General features: G+C 32.2%; 1 protein-coding gene across 1 annotated transcript; it reads right to left on the bottom strand.

Moving 5' to 3' along the window:
• Positions 1-6,411: 6,411 nt before the first annotated feature.
• On the bottom strand, positions 6,412-8,206 carry LOC107962763 (transcription factor MYBS3). Its single transcript, XM_016899262.2, has 3 exons — positions 7,341-8,206; positions 7,010-7,206; positions 6,412-6,930 (listed from the first exon to the last, which is right to left on the bottom strand). Exons 1-3 carry the CDS (start codon positions 7,651-7,653, stop codon positions 6,700-6,702), a joined length of 741 nt encoding a protein of 246 aa, XP_016754751.1. The 5' UTR covers positions 7,654-8,206; the 3' UTR covers positions 6,412-6,699.
• Positions 8,207-22,786: the final 14,580 nt, after the last annotated feature.

Genomic DNA, 22,786 nt, shown 5'->3' with positions numbered 1-22,786 from the left:
CTCTTCAAATCTTACATTTCATTCAACTTTCAAAAAAAAAAACATTTTATATTTTAACAATGTTAAAGTCTCTTTTACTTGATTACTGGAACTGTAAAAATTTCATTAACTAGCACTATAAAAAGGGTCTGTATTATAAAATTTCGTTCTCAGGATTTGTTAATTAGCAGAGGCCACACACATAGTGACATATATGAGGATCTTTTAAGTTTTTAATTCCTTTGCTTTTAATGCGATGAAAGTTGTTTTTTTTTTTTCTGTCTTGGAGATAAGGACCCAATAACAGGCTGAATTTTCGAATTTAGGGAGAAAGCCAATAGCATGGTCCCGATTTCATGGTAAGGGACAAGAAATACCTTGTCTTTTCTTATGTATTCATTCACCAACGTCATTTATCATGTGCCATGAATATACCTGATACGGGGTTGCACGCGGACCAAGATCGAGTTGCCAAGTCACGGGAAACTCCTACGAAAACCCTAAACAATTAGATCTGAAACGAAACAAAAAATTAAAAGATTAGATTTTTGAATTTTTAGATCTGAAATAAAATCCCCAAATCAGCAAAGAATCAAATTGAGAATAGAAATAAGTGTTAGGGTTCTTGAAACCCTCAAGGAGATTGTGATTCTGCCCAATTGAACACCAAGATAGTTTTCCCCAAATTTCGACAATCTAATTTCACCCAAAAAGAGTATGGAAAAACCCTAGAAATTGGGGATTTTTGGGCTGATTCCTTAAGATAGAAAAAGGCTGAAAACACAATAAGAACAGAAAATAGATTAGATAATGATTCAGCACAAGTAGAAATAAAGAAAGAATTGACAGTAAGAAATTAAAAGATAAGTCCTAAGAAGCCTTGAAATCTCGAAAGATCTCACAACTCCCTTCAAACGGCTCTAATCTCCCCTCCAAAGAATATCAATGGCAAGAAGAAGGTTGAAGATGGCTCCCACAATCACAAGATTGTTAAAACAACTTCTAAAGAAAACTCAAGAGAAAAATCTTGGAGAAAACTCAAAGAAAATTCTGCTCTCAACAAATCTGAAATTTTAATAATAATGATAAGTGTTTAACAAGGTGGACAGCCATGCCTTTAAATAGGCCTTATAACTAGTCCTAATCTAATTAGAAAACTAAAATAAAAAAAACTCCTAATTATTTTAATATGGAAATTTGGTCAAAGGTCATTTTATCTAGGACTCTTGGACTGAATATTGACATAAAAATTTAAACTAAGTAAATAAATAAATAAATAAATAAAAATAAAAATAAAACTTTACAACTTGGGCCACTTTGACAATTTGGCCTGATTTTCAACTAAGTATGGATGGATTTCTTGATTGGGCTGGGAATTTGCTTATTGGGCCTCGCCTTCAAGAATTTGGGCTTTTGTGACTCGTATCATTCCCCCCTTCCTCAAAAAGATTCGTCCTCGAATCTGAAAAATCAAATGAACTCGACTTTCCTCTATCGAACCGGAATAATGGCAATTGAGTCCACTGAGAAGAATAGCCATGAGATAGTAAATAGCAACGGAAATAAGCTTGTAGTCCAATCATAAGCATAATAGAACAGGTATAACGCATGTGAATGGACAGATTCAGATTACCATGCAAACAATCTAATTTACTCACCACTGCCTCGTCAAATATTTGAAACAAAGATGGACATGTTTTAAGGCATTCAGTCGTCTCACATTGTTCCCACAAACCATGAATAAATTGCGAGTAATAAATCAAATGGTAAACATAATCGTCACAAGTAGGTATTTGAAAAGATTCACATGGTTCACAGAGTTGCATAATCATACCATGCATTAATCGACGGTCTATAGATTCACTCACACATGCATTATCAAAAACAAGAATCTTTTTATCAACCATCAAAACAGATAGATCATCAATAAATAAAATAGGACAGTCAAGCACGTTTCGATCTAAGTGTTCATCAACACGATCTTTATCACTATCCGAGGAGTACAAAAGTGTTTCAAAGGTTTCAAGCATCTTACCTCGATAAGCAGAAGAATAAGGGTCGATTTTACCTTTTTCATTTAAAACAAACCTTCGCTCATCGGGGGCATAGTGTAGTCGAATCTTCGTTGTTGAGTTAACGTTTGTCAAATGGAACTCAAACTTCATGTACAACCACATAAACTGTTTAAGGCACGAATATAAATTGAAAACAAATTTGGAAAATTTCGTTACCTTATTCTCCAAAACAGATTTGGACAAATTCAAGGATTTTACACAAGGTAAATCAAGAGAATAACAAATCACGCTTCTTTTCGTAATGACTTTATCAACCACAATCGAAGAGTAACAATTAATCGGATCAAAATGAGGGGATCTTTTAAGAACTAAGTCACCAAAAGTTTTATCAATAATTTTCAAATCTGCACTGGACTCGGTTTCTAAAATTTCCTTACCTCGCTTACCTTCGGGATCATGTAGTGTGATTTCATCTTTACTTAAGTTGATCGTATGAAAGCGTCTTTCATTTGAGAGGTATTGAAGTTGAAAGTTATCTTTCGATCTTTCGGGAACCTGAAAAGTAGCAACACAAGAAAAATTCATATATTGGTTAGTGGAAACATTCCTCACTACCCTTTCTACGTCTTTTTCTTTTGTTTCTTTTTCTAATTCATTTTCTCTTCTTTCTTCAATTTCTTTTTCACTCTCAATCTCTTTTTGCTCTTTTTCATTCTCTTTTTCTTTTTCCTCACTTGTTTTAACAGAATTTTTCAGTTTGATTTGGTCCTCATGGACTTGTTCCAGAGTGAGCGGCACTAAGGTGAGTTTCTTTCCTTGATTCTTGAAAGAATACCTATTGGTACGACCATCGTGAGTGACTTTTCGATCCAGTTGCCACGGTTCTCCTAGCAACAAATGGCAGGCTTGAATAGGCATTACGTCGCACACAACTTCGTCTTGATACTTACCGATAGAAAAGGCGATGTGCACTTGTTGAGTGACCCTAAATTGGCCTTCGTTGCTAAACCCTTGTAGTTGATAAGGTTGTGGATGCTTGGTAGTGGTTAAGCAAAGCTTTTCCACCATCGTCGTGCTGGCTATGTTCGAGCAACTTTCACCATCAATAATAACTCTACAAAGCTTACCTTGTACGTGGCAGCGAGTATGAAAGAGATGTTCTCGTTGCTGCTCGCTCTTTGGTTTTGCCAAAGATGATTGTCCATGATCATGACAATCATCATCCATTCTAGGGACACGTTGAGGGTTGCACCTATGGGGCTGGTTATCCCTATCTTCCTTAATTGGATCTCGATATTGATGTTTTTGATTCACTCGTACCTCATTCAAAGTAGTATTCAATGCTTGAAGTGTAGCATTTATTTGTGTGATTGCAGCAGTATGTCTGTCTAACTATTGTTGGACTTTCATAAGTGCATCATTATTATCACCTTTAGACATCTTCAAAACCTGTAAAAAATAAACACTCAACACTCAAAAATAAAAGTTAGCAAACCTCACCATTAATCACTCAAAAAGAAAAATCAAATTCTCAATGAGGTCGAATTCAATCTTGTGAGTTCTTTATCAGAGTTTATATCAACCAATTAGAGAGTGTGAACCAAACTACCAAAGAATCCTAATTTGCACTAGGATGACAAAAACTGACGAGACACCAAGTGATTCGTGTTGCACCGAGGAAGGATTGTGCACACGTTTAAATCCTACTAACACAAGAAACAAGAAGGTGTTAGATATTTTAAAAGGATAATAAAAAGCAAACAAATGAAAACCTACAGCTAAGAATCAATAAAAATTGCTGAAAACAGAAAACCCGAAAAACTGTGAAGTAACTTGACAACTTCGTTCGAGGTGTTCCCGATCTCAAAAAATCACAAAATTAAATCTCGAATGTCCTTAAATATTTAATTTTTGATCTGGAAAGTTTGGGCACCAAACTCAACCCGCTGAATTTTTTTAAAATTTTTATTGGATTTCGTCTTTTTTTCGATTTTTGACTTTTTTGACTGATTTTTTTGCAGGAATAAATTTTTTATATTCAATCATAGTGCGACAAATATGTATGTAAAATTTTAGATCAATTTGACAACGTTTACCCACTCAAATAAAATTTTTTTGAAAGATTTTTCTGGGTAAAACTGCTGTTTTTGCTTTAAAATATTGAGATCAGTTTAGAAATCAACCAAGAACACCCAAAACGCCCAAAATCTGATACCAAATGATACGGGGTTGCGCGCGGACCAAGATCGAGTTGCCAAGTCACGGGAAACTCCTACGAAAACCCTAAACAATTAGATCTGAAACGAAACAGAAAATTAAAAGATTAGATTTTTGAATTTTCAGATCTGAAATAAAATCTCCAAATCAGCAAAGAATCAAATTGAGAATAGAAATAAGTGTTAGGGTTCTTGAAACCCTCAAGGAGATTGTGATTCTGCCCAATTGAACGCCAAGATAGTTTTCTCCAAATTTCGACAATCTAATTTCACCCAAAAAGAGTATGGAAAAACCCTAGAAATTGGGGATTTTTGGGCTGATTCCTTAAGATAGAAAAAGGCTGAAAACACAATAAGAACAGAAAATAGATTAGATAATGATTCAGCATAAGTAGAAATAAAGAAAGAATTGACAGTAAGAAATTAAAAGATAAGTCCTAAGAAGCCTTGAAATCTCGAAAGATCTCACAACTCCCTTCAAACGGCTCTAATCTCCCCTCCAAAGAATATCAATGGCAAGAAGAAGGTTGAAGATGGCTCCCACAATCACAAGATTGTTAAAACAACTTCTAAAGAAAACTCAAGAGAAAAATCTTGGAGAAAACTCAAAGAAAATTCTGCTCTCAACAAATCTGAAATTTTAATAATAATGATAAGCGTTTAACAAGGTGGACAGCCATGCCTTTAAATAGGCCTTATAACTAGTCCTAATCTAATTAGAAAACTAAAATAAAAAAAAACTCCTAATTATTTTAATATGGAAATTTGGTCAAAGGTCATTTTATCTAGGACTCTTGGACTGAATATTGACATAAAAATTTAAACTAAGTAAATAAATAAATAAATAAATAAAAATAAAAATAAAACTTTACAACTTGGGCCACTTTGACAATTTGGCCTGATTTTCAACTAAGTATGGATGGATTTCTTGATTGGGCTGGGAATTTGCTTATTGGGCCTCGCCTTCAAGAATTTGGGCTTTTGTGACTCGTATCAATACCTTTCATGAAAAAGTGCAGTCTCTTCATCAACATGTGTTCATAAATTTGTAGAGATATTGAAGAGGAAGGATATGGACAAGCTGTAAAGATTAAAAAACCCCAAAAATATTACATTACATGTAATGGAAATTAAGAAGCTAGCATAGGGCTGGCCACTAAATTAGTAATTAGTTTGATTCTGATGTAATTCTACTGGTTTAGTATTGCTTGTTGATTAAGTTCATGTTAAGATATTTGGGGAAAAAGGATTTCTTGGTGATCAAGTTATAAAGTGGGCTCTCTCTCTTGATTTTTCTCTTTAATCTTGTGTTATTCTCTCCACCTTTTCTAGGGTTACTAAGGCCTTTTAAATAGGCTAAGATTAAAATTCTAATATGACTATAATATCTCAGATACTATCAGGGTTTAATTGAGAAAAGTAACACTATTGAAATTATAATATAACTAGTTTAAGTTTGGAATTTGTTGCGTTGCTGTGACATCCCAGGCTCCTCGTCATGTCGCCTTTGCTTTGCTTCTGTTTCGAACATTGTCGCGTCATTGCGACGTCACGTGATTCCTCATCACAACATCGTCTTTACTTTCACTCTGATTTAATAAAAAAACGAAAGACATTTTATAGTTTATAGTGAACTTTTCTCTCATACATGATTGTAGGCAGCAAAGTCAGATCATATTAAATAACATCTCTTGTGTATGTAATATATTCAACATCATTTTTTTAGGAGATTAAACTCTAAATTGGAAAACGTGATTAATGGTAAAGATTATTTATTAGCTAAGCACTTAGAACGAGTTTAACATTACTTTTAAGAAGTACATACTTTTGAGACAAAAACATATTTGAGATAAAAACATTGTTAAACTCAACCTTAAAAGGGGTCATAGCATCACCATTAAAATAGCAAATGGTGAGATTCCATTGCCTTTTGTTTTTGTTTTTATCCTTATTCCCCTTAGCTACGCGAACTTACACATTAATATAATGTTAACTAAAAGAGAGGGAGGTAAAGGGCCTTTATCTGCAATGATCATTTCACTTTGGTTCATTTCCACAACTGTCGCTGTTAATACAGCTAGCACTAAAAAAATGGAAGTGAGAAGAAAGTTGTCACAAACTGCAAATCATCACCTTTTAGAATGAACAAAAAAGAAAGCATAAAAAGGTGGTTAGGTAATTGGGCTATGGACATTGGAAAATGATACAAAATTTCTGGCTTTTCATTGAAGGAGATGATGGAGTAAAAGATGCGCTAATTTGTTATCATATCAGTAATACAATAATGTCTAAAACTCACCACTTGCTGCCATTTGTGACTTTATAATTAACTGAGTATATAATATAAGCTAATTCACATTCTCTTCAATCATGGACGATGAATGAAAGGAATATTACTAATTATGATTAACAAGGATTAATTAATTAAATAATTACTACTGATTACTGTAGTACTGTGTTCATCTTTATCAGCATGAACTGAAAAGTTGTCAAGTAACACTAATGGGTCTAATAAGGAGAGTTGTTGTTGTTGGGGATGACTTGTTTTCTTCTAAAGCCGGCCTTGGGGCGGCAAGTGTAAGCTCCAAATCAGGCGCCACATTTGTCTGCGAATCACTGCAATCAACAGGCATGGGATGACGATGATGACGACGATGATGCAAATCTAGTTGAGGGATTGTTGTAAGACTAGGTGGTCCACCCATACTATTGCTTCTAACCTGCCATGGTTTTGGAACAAGAAATGAATCTCAAACAGATGGTTTCATTTAATACCATGGTGTTGAAGAAAGAAGGTACCATGTCAAACAGGCTGGAACGTCGGTTCTTCTTGTTGAGAGTTGCCTGTCGAAGAAAATACTTTTGAGCATGGCTTGCAACTTGGGTTGGAGTCCTTGTTGTCACAAAGTTTCTAGAGATGCCTCTCCAGTCTCCTTTCCCTAGCTTCTCCAGCCCTATTAGAAAGATTCTGTGTTCTTCTTCTGTCCATGGAACTCCTGAAATTTTACATATATATATATATACACAAACCATATCACCTCACTAGTAGGACAAATCTTATCAAACAGAATATAAGAAGCGTATATATGCTTTCTTTTCATCACATGTAAACAATTGATATGGAAGGTACCTTTTTTTCTGTCAGGAGATCGGCCCATGAGACCATCAGATAGATAACCCATGGAAGTTTTATCAGAATTTTCATCGATGGAAACTCTAGAAGATGACAAAGAAGAGGGAGAGGGAGAGGAAGACAAGCAATCCATGCTGAAACTCTTCTTCATCATATGATTGGAAACTACAGAAGGTGAAGATACATCCAGTTGTAGTTGAACACCGAAAAGCCTAACACCTGATCCCATTCCTGCAGCAGCAGATCTGAAAGTGGTGCAGGTCCTTGAATTATGGCCTATGTTTCCACAATGTGAGCACTTCCTGCCCATTTCCTTCCTGACAAAGCTTTCACCCAATCCTCAGACCAACAACCCTCTGACAACAAACTCAATGAGCGAAATAGAAAGAAAGAGAAAAATTATAGCCGGTATGTTGGTTTGGTGGTACATATGATGATGGATTTAAGGTGGGGTTGATGAAAATGGAGGCATACCTAGAGCACATGATTGGATGGACTTTCTTTATTGTTATTATTTGTTGGATATTTCTCCAACTTGCCTTCTAAATAAAACAAAAACAAAACCATTTTCTTTATCTTCCTATTATACTATTTCATGTTTCCGTCAATGTATTATCACTGCCTAAACATTTTATCGACAAAAATATTATCATGACAACCCCTCATTCTATACATACTCATATACGTATAATAATTGCTGACATAGACAAAAATTAGTATCTACTTTATTCAATCTTGTTTATTTATAAAAACTAACAAGAACAAAATAGGATAAAATATTAATCAAGGGAGAGAGAAGATCCTCCAATAGAATGGAAGTGGCCGGTAAGGGATAAGAAATGTCAGAGAAAATCTCATCTTTCAAAGTTTTAGGTTGATCAACGACCATCATATACCAATCACCTTGAGGCTATGTTGGTAAGGTAGAAGTATTGAGATTTTGAATGTATGTTTTAATCTATTGTGCTTTATGATTCTATTTCTCATTTATTCATTCTAATTGTTTATAGAAGATTTTTTATTTTTTTTGTTTTTAGAATATCTATAAAAGTGAATCATGTTTGTCAATGGCAATGGAAAATAAATATGATAAGATTAAATTAAAACCTATTTTAAGATGTTTTGGATATTTTTCATGTTTATTTTACGTTTTATATATCTAAGGTTTATGGTTATTCCTCTCAATAATATTATCTCTAAAGTTGACTCATATGAGAGTTGTGTGACCCAAATTCCTATTAAATAAAATAACAAATTGTTTGCAAGTCAAGTTAAATAAAAAAATGTTTTTTTTCTACCAGTTTTAGTATTTATTAGTATAATAGCTTATAAATAGGTTTTTTTACAACATTAAAAAACACACCTATTAAAATATTAGAACTCATAATACTTTTAGAGAATTTTGTTGAGGATTTTGTATTTACGTTTTGAGGTTCTTTGTTTTCGAGTTTTGGGGTTTAGTTTTTATCTCCATCTTTTGTACTATTCGTTCTTTTACCATTATAGTAAAATTATCTTTATCCGTGATTTTTTATCCTCTTTAAAGAGGTTTTTCCACATTAAATTTATGTGTTCAATTTCTCAATTTCTTCTATTATTTTAATTTTTCATTGCTTAATCGATTCGATCCCCAACAACTCATTTTAAAATTTTACTTTCCTTTTTATGTTTGTGCTCCTTATTTTACCAAATTAAATTTTGGGAAAACACTTTGAATTTTTCATAAGTCAAAACATAGAAAAAGAATATTTGAAACTTTCATAATACAATAATTTTTTTTCTTTTTTGAATTTTTTTTAAAATTATACATGAATTTCGATTTGATGTTCAATTTAATATATAAACTTTAATTGTGGTTCAAATATATACATAACACTTCCATTTTAATTTAATTATATACATTTAAAGAAATAAATCATCAAATTATTTTATAATAGATAAATATAATTATTAGTATATGTAATATATAAACATATATCAATAATTGTATTAATAATTTATGAGAATTGAATCAAATTAAAATTTTATATAAAAAATTGTACAAAATCTAAATTCATATATAGAATTATACATACAAATAGTTTTGAGATTATTTTTTTTAAATAGTTATTGTGGTTTATTTTGGATTGATTCAATTAATTGAGAGTTGAAAGTTGAAATTCCTTCAAATTGTCAAGCATTCCAGTCTCATGATTATTCTAAAAGAAATTAAATTAATTAATATAGTCTTATGGTTGGCTAAATTTGAAGAATGTCAAAATTTTTTTTAATTAAGCCTTTAGCCCGTTTTTAATTTTATTTAGGGAAATTGGTCATTTTTAAAAAAAATGTGTAAAAGCGCGTCGAGTTGAGCGCGTTTTCCTTTTAAGTTACAAACTTTGACTTTTTTAATATAATCAATTTCTTGGGTTGGATGGTTAAATGTTGGTTATTTAGTCCTTGAGTCCCAAGCTTAAATCTTCTCTGACTCATATTTATATTTTATATTTCATGTTGTTTTAAGCTTCTTCTTCTTCTTCATCTTTTTATTGAATGTTTTTAACATATTAAATTTCTTAGTTAAATGGTTAAATAATAATGATTTCATCCTTTTGACCCAAACTCAATTCCTCTTTTCTAAACACATTTGTAATTTTTATTTCATATTGTTTCAATTTTTTTAATTAATAAATATATTGTTTTTAGATTTTTTATTTTAATTCATATTTTTAATTAATAAATATTTTATTCATAAAATCAAATAATTATTACAAATATGATTATTTTTAGTAAATATAATTTTTATATGTGTAATATTTATTTTTCAATCCATATCATGAGTGTAGTAAATATTTTTGTATATGTATTTAATATATTTCACATATAAACTTAATGATATTTCAATTAATTAATTGAAATATTTCACATATAAAAATATTTGAAATATCATACTCACAATGTGGATGAAAAAAACAATGATATTTGAAATATTTTACATATAAAAATAATAATTATATTCGAAATAATCATTTCATTGAAATCACCATACCCACAATATATGTGGAGAAATAAATATTTGATATATAAATATTATATATAAAGAAAAATATATCAAAAAATTAGTTGATGTTTATATTATATATAAAGGAGTTATTAATTTTAAATATTTTTAACATAATGATATATGTAAAATATATATTTTTATTTTATAAATACATATTTATTATTTGATTTTATGAATAAAAGAGTTATTAATTAAAAAATGAATTAAAATAAAAAATAAAAAATAATATATTTATTAATTAAAAAACTTTAAAAATATGAAATAAAAATTACAAATGTGTTTAGATAAGAGAAATTGAATATGGGACTTAAGGATGAAATCATTATTATTTATCCATTTAACTAAGGAAACTAATATGTTAAAAATATTCATTAAAAAAATGGAAAAGAAGCTTAAAACATGAAATAAAAAATATAAATGTAAGTGAGAAAGGAATCAAACTTGAAACTTAAGGACAAAATTATTAACATTTAACCATCCAACCAAAGAAATTAATTTTATTAAAAAAGTCAAAAATTGCAACTTGAAGGGAAAGCTGGGCGTGCTTTTCTGCCAACTGTGTAGAAAGCGCACCCAGTTAGAAGCGCTTTTACACATTTTTCCCAAAAACAGCCTATATTCCTAAATAAAATTAAAAATGATCTAAAGTCTAATTAAAAAAATTTACATATAAACCTTATTTAAACCTCATGGTCACATTTCTTTTTACTAGTACGTGGGTGAAAAGAAATATATATTTTTAAAATATAATAATATTTACTATTTTTTTATTTTAAAAGAAAAAATTAAAAATATTTTTAACTGTAATTTTTATTATTATAGAAAAAAACTAATATTATTCTGAAATCTAATAGCAAAAATATTATTATCTTAATACGAGAGCTTGATTTTAATCTTTAGTAAAAAAAAATATCATAGTTGATATTAATTTCAAATTAAATAATATATTTATCCTTATTTAATAAGTAATTAGAATTTTGTTTTTATTTATAATTTCACTACTTAGTGATGTCATGATGATATAGATTATTTAATTATATTTTTAATTAATTTTAAAGAAAAAAGCATCACCTACCTTAATTACTGTAAAAAAAGTTAATTAATATTTTCCTAAAAAAGTCTCACCTAATTATTCTTACTTAAAAAAAAAAAAAAACTATGGTTCAATGAAACTGGCAGCAGACAGGAAAAAAGAAAACAGGACAATCTCACATATATCTGTTATATTTAAAATTTGATCAATATTTTAGTGTGCAAATTGCAGCCATATACTTTGGCAAAGATACCATTTGGCACTAATGGGATGGAAAGGGAAAGAATAGTATATTCCCTTTCCCATTTAAGTAAAGCTACCTTTGTTATTAATTAATTAACACTTTGGTGCTTATCATTGATATCATGAATTTTATTTAAGAATGTTGATAAAATATTTTATATTAAAATGGTTTTTGATTAACTTATAAATATTTGAGAAGGTAAAATATGTAATTTTTTTTATTTAATTAAATGTTAAAAAAACTTAAATCGAAAGGACATAGACTCCTCTCGGATAAAATTATTTTTTTAATCTCTCAGCAATCAAAATTATCTAATTTCATCTACAATGTCTATTGCTTTTAGTTAAGTTACTTTTTATAGAAATACATTTATACTATAAATCCCACATTACTAATTACTTTAATTATTTTTTTAAAGTGTAACAAGTACATTATAATTCCAAATACAAGTATAAATAATTATAAGTATTAAACAAATCGCCTAAATAATCACCAAGTAGAATTAACCTATTATAATACAAATAGATTATCACTAAGTAGAATCAAATTATTATAGAATAAACAGACTAAAAATTTATACAATCAAGATTAAAACTCGACTTAAAAATCTATGCATATAATTATGTATTGACCCAAAATTTCACCTTTGCCAACTAATTTTAAACATTTATAAATTATGTAATATAAAGTTATAGGAAAAACCCATTATATAAAAGATTGGGCAGATATCTTACCCAACTATCGCATGTTTATTATGTGATGGACCAAGTTGTTTAAAGTAAATTAAGTTAATAAATGGGTAACATCAATAGGCCAAGTTGAAGAATTTATTAGCCCTCTCTGATTGACATCTCCATTTAAATAATTTCCAAATACACTTATTTGGCATTATCATAAAATGGAATCTCCTCTCCTCGTAAAAGATATGATAATATAATATTTCTAATCTTGTTTGACTACACATTAAATAACTTCTTATAGCAAGTGCATAATGTTATGATAACTGTGGCTCATCAATAATTAATTTTATTTGATTGGATTGTTTTGCATTTAATTTAATTTTATTATTCGTTTATCACGAATGCTAAGTATATATTAAACTAGGTGCCGAAGTTACTCTATTTTAGAGTCCAGTTAAAAATGGTTAAAATTTTCTGTTAATCCCTCTATTTATATACATCTCTTTATTTTAAAAACTTAAAAGTTCAATCTTCTTACTCTTTTTTCTTTAAAAGTTTTAGTTCAATCATATCATTGTTGGTAGTTTCTCTCAAAATTTTTATATTTAACATATTTATTTTCTATCAATCATAAGTCATGTGATATGATGACAAAAAAGATTTATAATTTTGATGATTGAGCTAATTTTTTAAAGAAAAAAGGACTTAATTCTTTAACTTCTTAACTACATTGATTAAATCTCAAATTATGTCAATGACATATTTTAACCTTAAAAAGTTTGTAAATTTCAATAAGTTATTTGCAAGTTTCGTCTATAACTTACATTGAATTTATAGATTACCTACCAAAGAATGATTCCTGATAATGAGAATTAAATTTAAACTTACTTATAATGATAATTAGATTTAAACCTTATGTTTGTAAGGGATTATTTAATCTTTATTATTTAAATCAATCTCATTAATAATATATATTCATTGAAAAAGATAATTAACAAAGACAATCTGTTCATGCATCAACCATTTCTAAAACATTGGAGAGCAGTTAAGTGCATCCTATAGTACTTAACAGGGATGATGTTGTAGGCATGAAAGTGATCTGCCACAATTTGTTGTGGCAAGTTAAGCTCTTTTCATTACTTAAAGAGCTTGCATTTAATTAATTTTTCCGTCTTTTTAAGTCTATTTTCAGAATTATTTAGTTTTGAAGTTAAGTTAAATAAATTGAGCTTTTAGTGTTGTTCTACGACCTTTTAGATTGATCCAGGCCTAAGGAAGAATTAACAAGTTGATTAAGTGTGTAGGACAACATTCTACCTAAGAAGTCAATAGACTGTCATGGATGTCACAACATTCAAGGAGAAAGTCGTGACATTGAAGCAAGCCTCAACACTTTTCCAACTCAAATCTAAGAGGCAAGGTACTTGAGGTAATGTCGCGACATCAAGAAGACAAAGTCGCAACAGTCCATCCAGACCTGAAGGCCAAGCATTCTTTTAGAAAGTTGCGATACCAGTTCGACAAGGCCCAATGTAACGATCTAATTTCCAGTAGTGTCAGAAAATGAGATTTTAACACCTAATTTCCGTAAACCGAGCCCATAAATATTTAATAAAAATAATTTATGGAGTCATTATATAGGTGATTACATTTTGGATAAGTAATTTAGCCAAATTACTGAATAATTAAGGTTTGAGAACTAAATTGTAAAGTTCAATGGCTATAAATTTTTAATTAGAAAATGACCTGAGGAATTAAATTGCAATTAAATAAAGGTCTAAAATATAAATTGGACCATGCCAAAATTGTGTTAGTGGACGGTTAATTAAAGGGCCATTAGCTTAATAATTTTAAGATTTGATTAATTAAAGTATGTTTAATTAATTTAATAACATTTATATATATGAGAGAGAGAAAGTGGAGGAAAAAGATGAATGTCATCATATTCTTCTTCTAAACACCGAAAATAATAAAGAAGAAAACTTAAGGATTGGCCTTAATTGGTATGTTCAAAATAGTCTTTTTTTTCTTGTAATTTTGATGTTTTTGACGTCATGGAATGTAACACCCCTCACCCGTATTCAACGATGGAATAGGGTTACGGACCATTAGTGAACTTATCACACATTTAAACATACATCTTTCATACAATTAGTCAATTCAAATACTTCATTCACAACCAATCATATTGTCCCTAATACGACCCAACGAAGCCCAAAACAAGCATTCGAGGTGGCTCGGGACTAAATCGATAACTTTAGAAACATTTCAAACACTTAGAAAATTTTTCCAAAACAGAAAACACACGCCCCTGTGGCCCGACTGTGTCTCTCACACAGCCAAAGACACATCCGTGTCGTAGGCCGTGTGGACATTCGAAATGGGAGAACATGGCCGTGTCCCAGCCCGTGTCCTACCCTATGTAATTCTCTGACTTGGGTCACACGGCCAACATACACACTCGTGTACCCTAAAAATGGCCACACATGCCCGTGTGCTAGGCCACATACTAGGTCGTGCCAAACCTATAGGGTATACTGACTTATGCCATAAGGCCAAGTCACACGTCCGTGTGTAAGGTCGTGTAGAGCATATTGACTTGATTTTAATCTCAGCACCAGTGGACACACAGCTGTGTACATGACCGTGTATCACACACGGCTGAGACACACGCCCGTGTCTCTACTTGTATGGATAAAATAAGCTATTTACCAAGCCGATTTGCCACCCAAACTTGTGCACACCTACACCAAACTCAATGGTACCAAAACATAGTATAAATGAGCATTTAAATAAACTTCAACCAAGAAAAATCCATACCATTTCATTACCAACCAATACAAAACAAGAATATCACAATGTGCCATTCAATTTCATGCTTTATTTCACTTTATCAAATCATCAATATGGTCATTTTTTGATCAAGCTTTATTTTACCTAATTTCATAAACATGCCAAATTCATTACTCAATCATTTAGTACTTCTAAATACTTAATATCATCTATCATCACATAACCATATTCAAGCACATTATAAGAGCCATATGCACAAATATGTACAATCAAACCAACCAAGTTAAGCCAACTTTCATGGCTATATACAAAACCAAACTTTAAACATATACACGCCAATTCATATGGCTAAATTCATTATCAACACTTAACCAAAATAACCCAAAATCCCTATACATGCCATATACTCAAAATACTTAAGTTTAAAAATACCAAAGTGATAGTAGGATAGTGTGACAAAGTCTCTGACAATCTCTGAATCTGAGCTAGCTTTGAAATCACTATAAAACAAGGTAAAATAAACAAAGTAAACTTTATAGCTTAGTAAGCTCGTATGAAATAAACTCAATTTAACCATAAATACACAATTCAACAAATTGAATATATCAACATGTAGCTCATAATAACTAACAAACCTTTCACATCTTTAATCATAAGATTATATGCAAACTTCACAATTTCTTTGATTTAAAGCTTATACGGTTCATGTGCATACCTGTACCATCTCGTATCAATCTCATACTCAGCCACGTCTTTCATTTACTCATTGAACCATTTGGAATAATACAGGATACTCGGGAATCTCACACCTAAAATGCCAATAAACATATTATAACCAAAGCTATCACAATATCATATCTCAATAATGCTCACTCTCGAGCTATCAACGGACCTGCTTACACAAGCTGTGGGTTAAATCGTAGTTACACGATGCTGCTCACACAAGTTGTCAAGTAACCGAAACACATGCCGATATACTCAGCCACCGATAGGACGTACAGGACCAGCATCCGGATCACAATATCACAATAACCCCTAATGACATGTCATTCGTGTCCTAATCTATTCCTAAGGTTCAACTAGGATTTTCACATTTTTTGAATCATCGTCGAACATATCCGTAGTCTCGTATTCATAGTTTATGCAATATCAAAGCATTTAAATTACGTTTATAACAAAACTTATTACATACGAACTTACCTCGGATGCAAAAGCGACGACACGAGTCAACTATTTTGAAACCTTGTTCTTTCCCTAATCTAAGTTTGTATTTCATCTTGCTTGATCTAAATATAATCAAAATTAACTTATTTAATTACCTCTCTATTCAATAGTCCAAAATTCACATTAAAGCACTTTTACACGTTTACCCCTAATATTTCATATTTTTATAATTTAGTCCTTATTTCATAAAATTATAAATTCATGCAATTTCACCCAAACCCATGATAGCTGAATTTTCTTAGTACTCATATCAACCCATAATTTTCATTTATTTCATATTTTGACCACAAATTTTTAACATTTCTCAATTTAATCCCTAATTGAGCATTTTACTAAAAATCACTTAACAAAACTTGTATAATTCACATCAACCATTCATAATCTATCAAGAAACCTCAAAACACATATAGAGTCAACAATGGAAAAACCCTAAACCTTTAACATTTTTGTAAAATAGTCCCTGGGCTAGCTAGATCTAGTTGCAACAATATCAAAAACATAGAAAACATTAAAAATAGGATAAAAACGGACTTACAATTGAACTAATAAAGGTGCCGAATGCTTCAAGCCCTAAAATGGTGCTCTCCCTTGTAATTTTTGGCTAAAGAAGATGAAATGGAGAAGAAATTTAACTTGTTTTTATTTAATTTACCTTAATTACTAAATTACCAAATTAACCTTACTAATAAACCATTAAAACACCTAATAATGTGTCCATAAATGTCCACTCACCATTATAATGGTCCAATTAACACTTAAGGACTCTTACTTTAAGGTTCTATAGCTATTTAATGCCTTTAGCTATTAGAACATCACTTTTGCACTTTACACGATTTAGTCATTTTTCTCAAATTAACCATTCAAACGATAAAATTCTTTAACGAAACTTTCACACAAACATATTATCATACTGTAGACATTAAATTAATAATAAAATAATTATTTTGACTTCAGATTTGTGGTCTCAAAACTACTGTTCTGATTTGACTAAAAATAGGTTGTTACAACTCTCCCCCTTAAAGATTTTCGTCCTCGAAAATCTTACCAGAAAAGAGGTTAGGGTACTGTTTTCTCATAGCTTTCTTAGGCTCCCACGTGTCTTATTCGACACCGTGTCGTTAGCAAAATACTTTCACTAAAGCTATACTTTTATTTCTCAATTGTTTAACCTCTTGAGCTAAAATTCTGACCTGTTCTTCTTTATATGTCATGTCGGGTTGAATTTCAATCTTTGACAGGGAAATTACATGCGATGGATCCGATCTATATTAGCGCAACATCGACCCATGAAACACATTGTGAATTCTCTCTAATTCTGACGGTAATGCTAACCGATATGCTACTGACCCTACTCATTCAATAATCTCATACGATCTGATGAATCACGGGCGCAGCTTGCCTTTGCAACCAAATCGAAGAATTTTCCTCCACGGAGATACTTTTAGAAATACTTTGTCGCAATCTGAAATTCAATTTTTTTTGTTTCAAATTCACGTACGATTTCTATTGATCTGAAGCTGCTTTTAGACTGCCGCGAATTACTTTCACTTTCTCTTCAGTCTCACTAATAAAATCAACATCGTGAATCTTTTTCTCACAAAGCTCGTTCCAGTATAATGGAGTTCGACATTTACGACCATACAATGCTTCATACGGTGCCATTTTTATGCTTGATTGAAAACTATTATTATACGCAAATTCAACCAATGGCAAATATTTTTCCCAGTTACTTTCGAACTCTAAAACACAACAACGAAGCATATCTTCGAGAATCTGAATTACTCTCAAACTGACCGTCAGTTTGATGATGAAATGTTGTACTAAAATTCAACCTTGTACCTAGAGCTTCTTGCAATTTCTTCCAAAATACGATGTAAATCTCGGATCCTTATCCGGAATAATTGAAACTAGTACCCGTGCAATCTAACAATCTCTGAAATGTACAATCCAATTTATTAAGTGAATAGTCTGTACGTACCAAAATGAAATGTGTAGATTTCGTTAGTCGATCAATGACAACCCAAATAGCATCTTTCTTCCTCGGAGACAGAGGTAATCCCGATACGAAATCTATCGTAACTCTATCCCATTTCCGTTCAGGTATCATCATCGGTTGTAGCAATCCTGAAGGCACTTGATGTTGGGCTTTTACTTGTTGACAAACTAAACACCTCGATACAAACTTTGAAATGTCTCGTTTCACACCTGATCACAAATACAACTGTTTCAAATCATTGTACATTTTAGTACTTCCTGGGTGAACAAATAAACATCCACTGTGTGCTTCATTCAAAATTTTCTGTATAAGCTTTGGATCTCTCGATATACAAACTCTACCTCGGAACAATAAGCAATCATCGGATCTGATCTGATAGTCTGAATCACTAGTCGACTCACATTATAATCTTTTAGCTTGTAACTCGTTATCTAACTTCTGAGCTTCACAAATTTGCTGAAGAAAAACCGGTTTAACTTTCAACTTTGCTAAAATTGAACCATCATCAGATAAAGATAACTGTGTATTCATCGCACTCAAAACAAATAAAGATTTTCTACTCAAAGCATCCGCGACTAAGTTTGCTTTACCCGAATGATAATCGACTAATTCATAATCTTTTAGCAATTCTAGCCGTCTTCTTTGTCGGAAATTCAAATCCTTTTGAGTCATTATATATTTCAAGCTCTTGTGATAAAAAAAGATGTGACACTTTTCACCATACAAATGATGTTGCCAAATTTTCAATGCAAAAATAATAGCGGCCAATTCTAAATCATTCGTCAGATAAATCTTTTCATGCTGCTTCAACTTTCTGGAGACATAAGCTATAACTTTTCCTTCTTGCATCAAAACACAACCCAAACAGTTTAATGACACATCGCTGTAAATCACAAACTTTTACCCGATTCAGGTGGAACCAAAACTTGTGCCTCTGTTAGCAATGCTTTCAACTGTTCAAAACTTTGTTGACACTTCTCGGACCACTCAAACTTTACATCTTTTTGTAGCAATATAGTCATTGGTGTAGAAAATATCGAGAATCCTTTAACAAAATGTCTATAATAACCAGCTAACCCTAGAAAGCTTCTAACTTTAGATACATTTCTAGGTGGTTTCCAGTCAACAATGGCTGAAATCTTGCTCGGATCACTTGTATGCCTTCAGCTGAAACAATATATCCTAAGAATCTGACTTCCCGGAGCCAAAACTCACATTTACTGAATTTAGCAAACAGTTTCTTATCTCTCAATATTTGTAGCTCAATCCTCAAATGCTCGGTATGCTCAGACTCATCTCGAGAATATATCAGAATGTCATCAATGAATACAACAACAAATTTGTCTAAATAGGTATAAAAATCATATTCATCAAATCCATAAAAACTACAAGAGCATTAGTCAATCTGAAAGGCATAACAAGAAATTCATAGTGCCCTTTTGAACGCAGTTTTCGGCACATCTGAATCTTTAACCCTCAACTGATAATAGCCTGATCTCAAATCAATCTTCGAGAATATTGTTGCCCCTTTCAACTGATCAAACAAGTCATATATTCCCAGCAAAGGATACTTGTTCTTTATCGTAACATTGTTGAGTTGCCAATAATCAATACACATTCTCATTTACATGTCTTTCTTCTTTACAAAAAACACTAGCGCACCCCAGGGCAAAAAACTAGGTCGTGCAAAACCTCTATCAATTAACTCTTGCAACTGAGCTTTCAACTCTTTCAATTTTGTCAGAGCCATTCTGTACGGAGCTATAGATATCGGTGATGTTCCCGACATTAATTCAATAGCAAATTCAACCTCTCTGATCGGTGGCAACCCCGTAATTCTTCAGGAAACACATCCGAATAATAGCAAACAACTGGCACAGATCCAATCTTAGATTCAGACACTTTTGTATCTAAAAAATAAGTAAGATAAGCTTCGCAACCTTTTCTCACATATCTTCGAGCTGACAGAGATAAAATCACAACAGGCAACCCACTTGACTCATCTGATTCAATTCGAAGAATTTCATTATTTTGACATTTCAATTCAGTTGCCTTTTGTCTACAATTTACAACGCATCATGCAGGGTCAACCAATCTATACCCAGAATTACATCGAATTCGTCAAAAGGTAGTAGCATCAAATCAGCTAGAAAAAAGTAACCCCAAATCATTAAAGGACAATTCTTGCAAACTTTATCAACTAGAACATACTTGCCAAAAGGGTTTGATACTTTAATCACAAACTCAGTAGACTTAACAGGCAAACTCTTACTAGACACTAAATTCATACAAATATTTGAATGAGTTGATCCAGGATCAATCAAAGCAATTACATTAGTGTCGTAAAGAGAGAGTGTATCAGTAATAACATTTGGTGATGATGCATCTTTGCGAGCGCGAATAGCGTAAGCTCTAGCAGGTGCTCTGGCCTCGGATCTCATAATAGAGTCTTTAGTCACTCCTCTACTATTAGTCACATTCCCCGCATTTCTAAGTGGCCTCCCTCTAGTAACTGTGTTGCTCAGTCTTGCATTCTGAAATTCGTCTTTCTCATCTAATTCGGGACAATCTCGAATGAAATGATCTTGCGAGCCACATCTGAAACAATCCCGATCATTCATTCTACATTCACCATAATGTCGTCTTTTATAGTATTGACATTCAAGTCTACTATTTCTAAGATTGCCAACACTCGGTACTGATGTAGCTTGAGCTTTAGGACTTGAGTATTGTTTTCCACAATCTCTGCTCGAATATCTGATTGAAGCATTTGAACGAGTGTACAAATCTCTTGATTTCTTTGACGAAGATTAATATGGCTTATTCATCAATCTTTTCCTCGAATCTCTAACCTCAAATTCAGCTTTTCTCTTTTTTTTTCCAAGTTCTTCGGCTTTACAGTCTCTGCCAACAAGTACAACAAGTTCTTTCAACTCTAGAATCCTAACTAGCAATTTGATGTCTTCGTTTGACCCATCTTCAAATCTTTTACACATGATTGCCTCAGTGGAAACACACTCTCGAGTATATTTACTGAGTCTAAAAGACTCTTGCTCATATTCAGTCACAGACAGGCCTTGTTTCAATTCTAGAAACTCTTTTTGCTTTTGATCAATGAACCCTTGACTGATGTATTTCTTCTTGAACTCAGCTTGAAAGAAATCCCAGGTAACTATTTCTCTTGGCACCACTGACACTAGGGTATTCTACCACTGATACGCAGTGTCCCTCGAAAGTGAAACAGCATATTTTAAACACTCAACTGGTGTGCACGAAAGTTCATCAAACACCTGAATAGTGTTCTGAAGCCAAAATCCAGCTCTCTCAGGATCATTATCCATATTAGCTTTAAACTCTTCAGCTCCTTGTTTTCTAATCTTATCAACTAGCAGCTTATTTAGTCGTAGAAATTCCATACCTTGAGGAACTACGGGAACCGGTTGGGGATTAGGTGAAGGTAGAGATTGTTGAGAAATCGAATTTGTTCTAACATACTCAAAACCACTCATTCATCATTTGGAAGAAGGTTTCTTTAACTTCTCCTCCCTGGTTACTCGGTCTCGACTCTGACTGCGTTACTCTATGAATGGAGACAGGTGCATTACTTTCAACATTGTCAACTACAGCTCAATTGGGATCCATTTACTATATGAAAACACAGTTTAAATTGTCAAGAGTCATCACACAATCACAGGTTATTTATGGCATGTATAGCTAGACTCTCACATACGCTACATTAGTCCTAGAATCAACTAAACCATAGCTCTGATACTAATAAATGTAACACCCCTCACCTGTATTCAACGCCGGAATAGGGTTCGGAGCATTACCGAACTTACCATACATTTAAAAATACATCTTTCATAAAATTAGTCAATTCAAATAAAATTCATTCACAACCAATCATATTGTCCCTAATACGAGCCTACGAAGGCCAAAACATGTGTTCAAGGTGGTGCGAGATTAAACCGATAACTTTAGAAACTTTTCAAACACTTGGAAATTTTTTTCAAAAACAAAGGACATACGCCTGTGTGGCTCAGCTGTGTCTCTCACACGGCCAAAGATACGCCTGTGCCACAGGCCGTGTGGACATTCGAAATGAGAGCACATGGTCGTGTCCCAACCCGTATCCTACCCCGTGTTACTCTCTGACTTGGGTCACACGACCAATACACACGTCCATATGACTAGCCCGTGTGCCCTAAAAATGGTCAACACAACCGTGTGCCAGGCCGTGTACTAGGCCGTGCAAAACCTGTAGAGTGTACTGACTTATTCCACACGATCAAGTCACATGCCCGTGTGTGAGGCCGTGTGGAGCATACTAACTTAACTTTAATCTCAACACCAGGGGACACACGATCGTGTACATGATCGTGAATCACACACGGCTAAGACACACGTCCGTGTCTCTACCCGTGTGGATA

The sequence above is a fragment of the Gossypium hirsutum genome, chromosome A06, assembly GCF_007990345.1.
Source record: "Gossypium hirsutum isolate 1008001.06 chromosome A06, Gossypium_hirsutum_v2.1, whole genome shotgun sequence".
Classification (NCBI taxonomy): Eukaryota; Viridiplantae; Streptophyta; class Magnoliopsida; order Malvales; family Malvaceae; genus Gossypium; species Gossypium hirsutum.
Note: the sequence above shows the minus strand (reverse complement) of the source record. Positions and strands in the feature narration are given on the sequence as shown.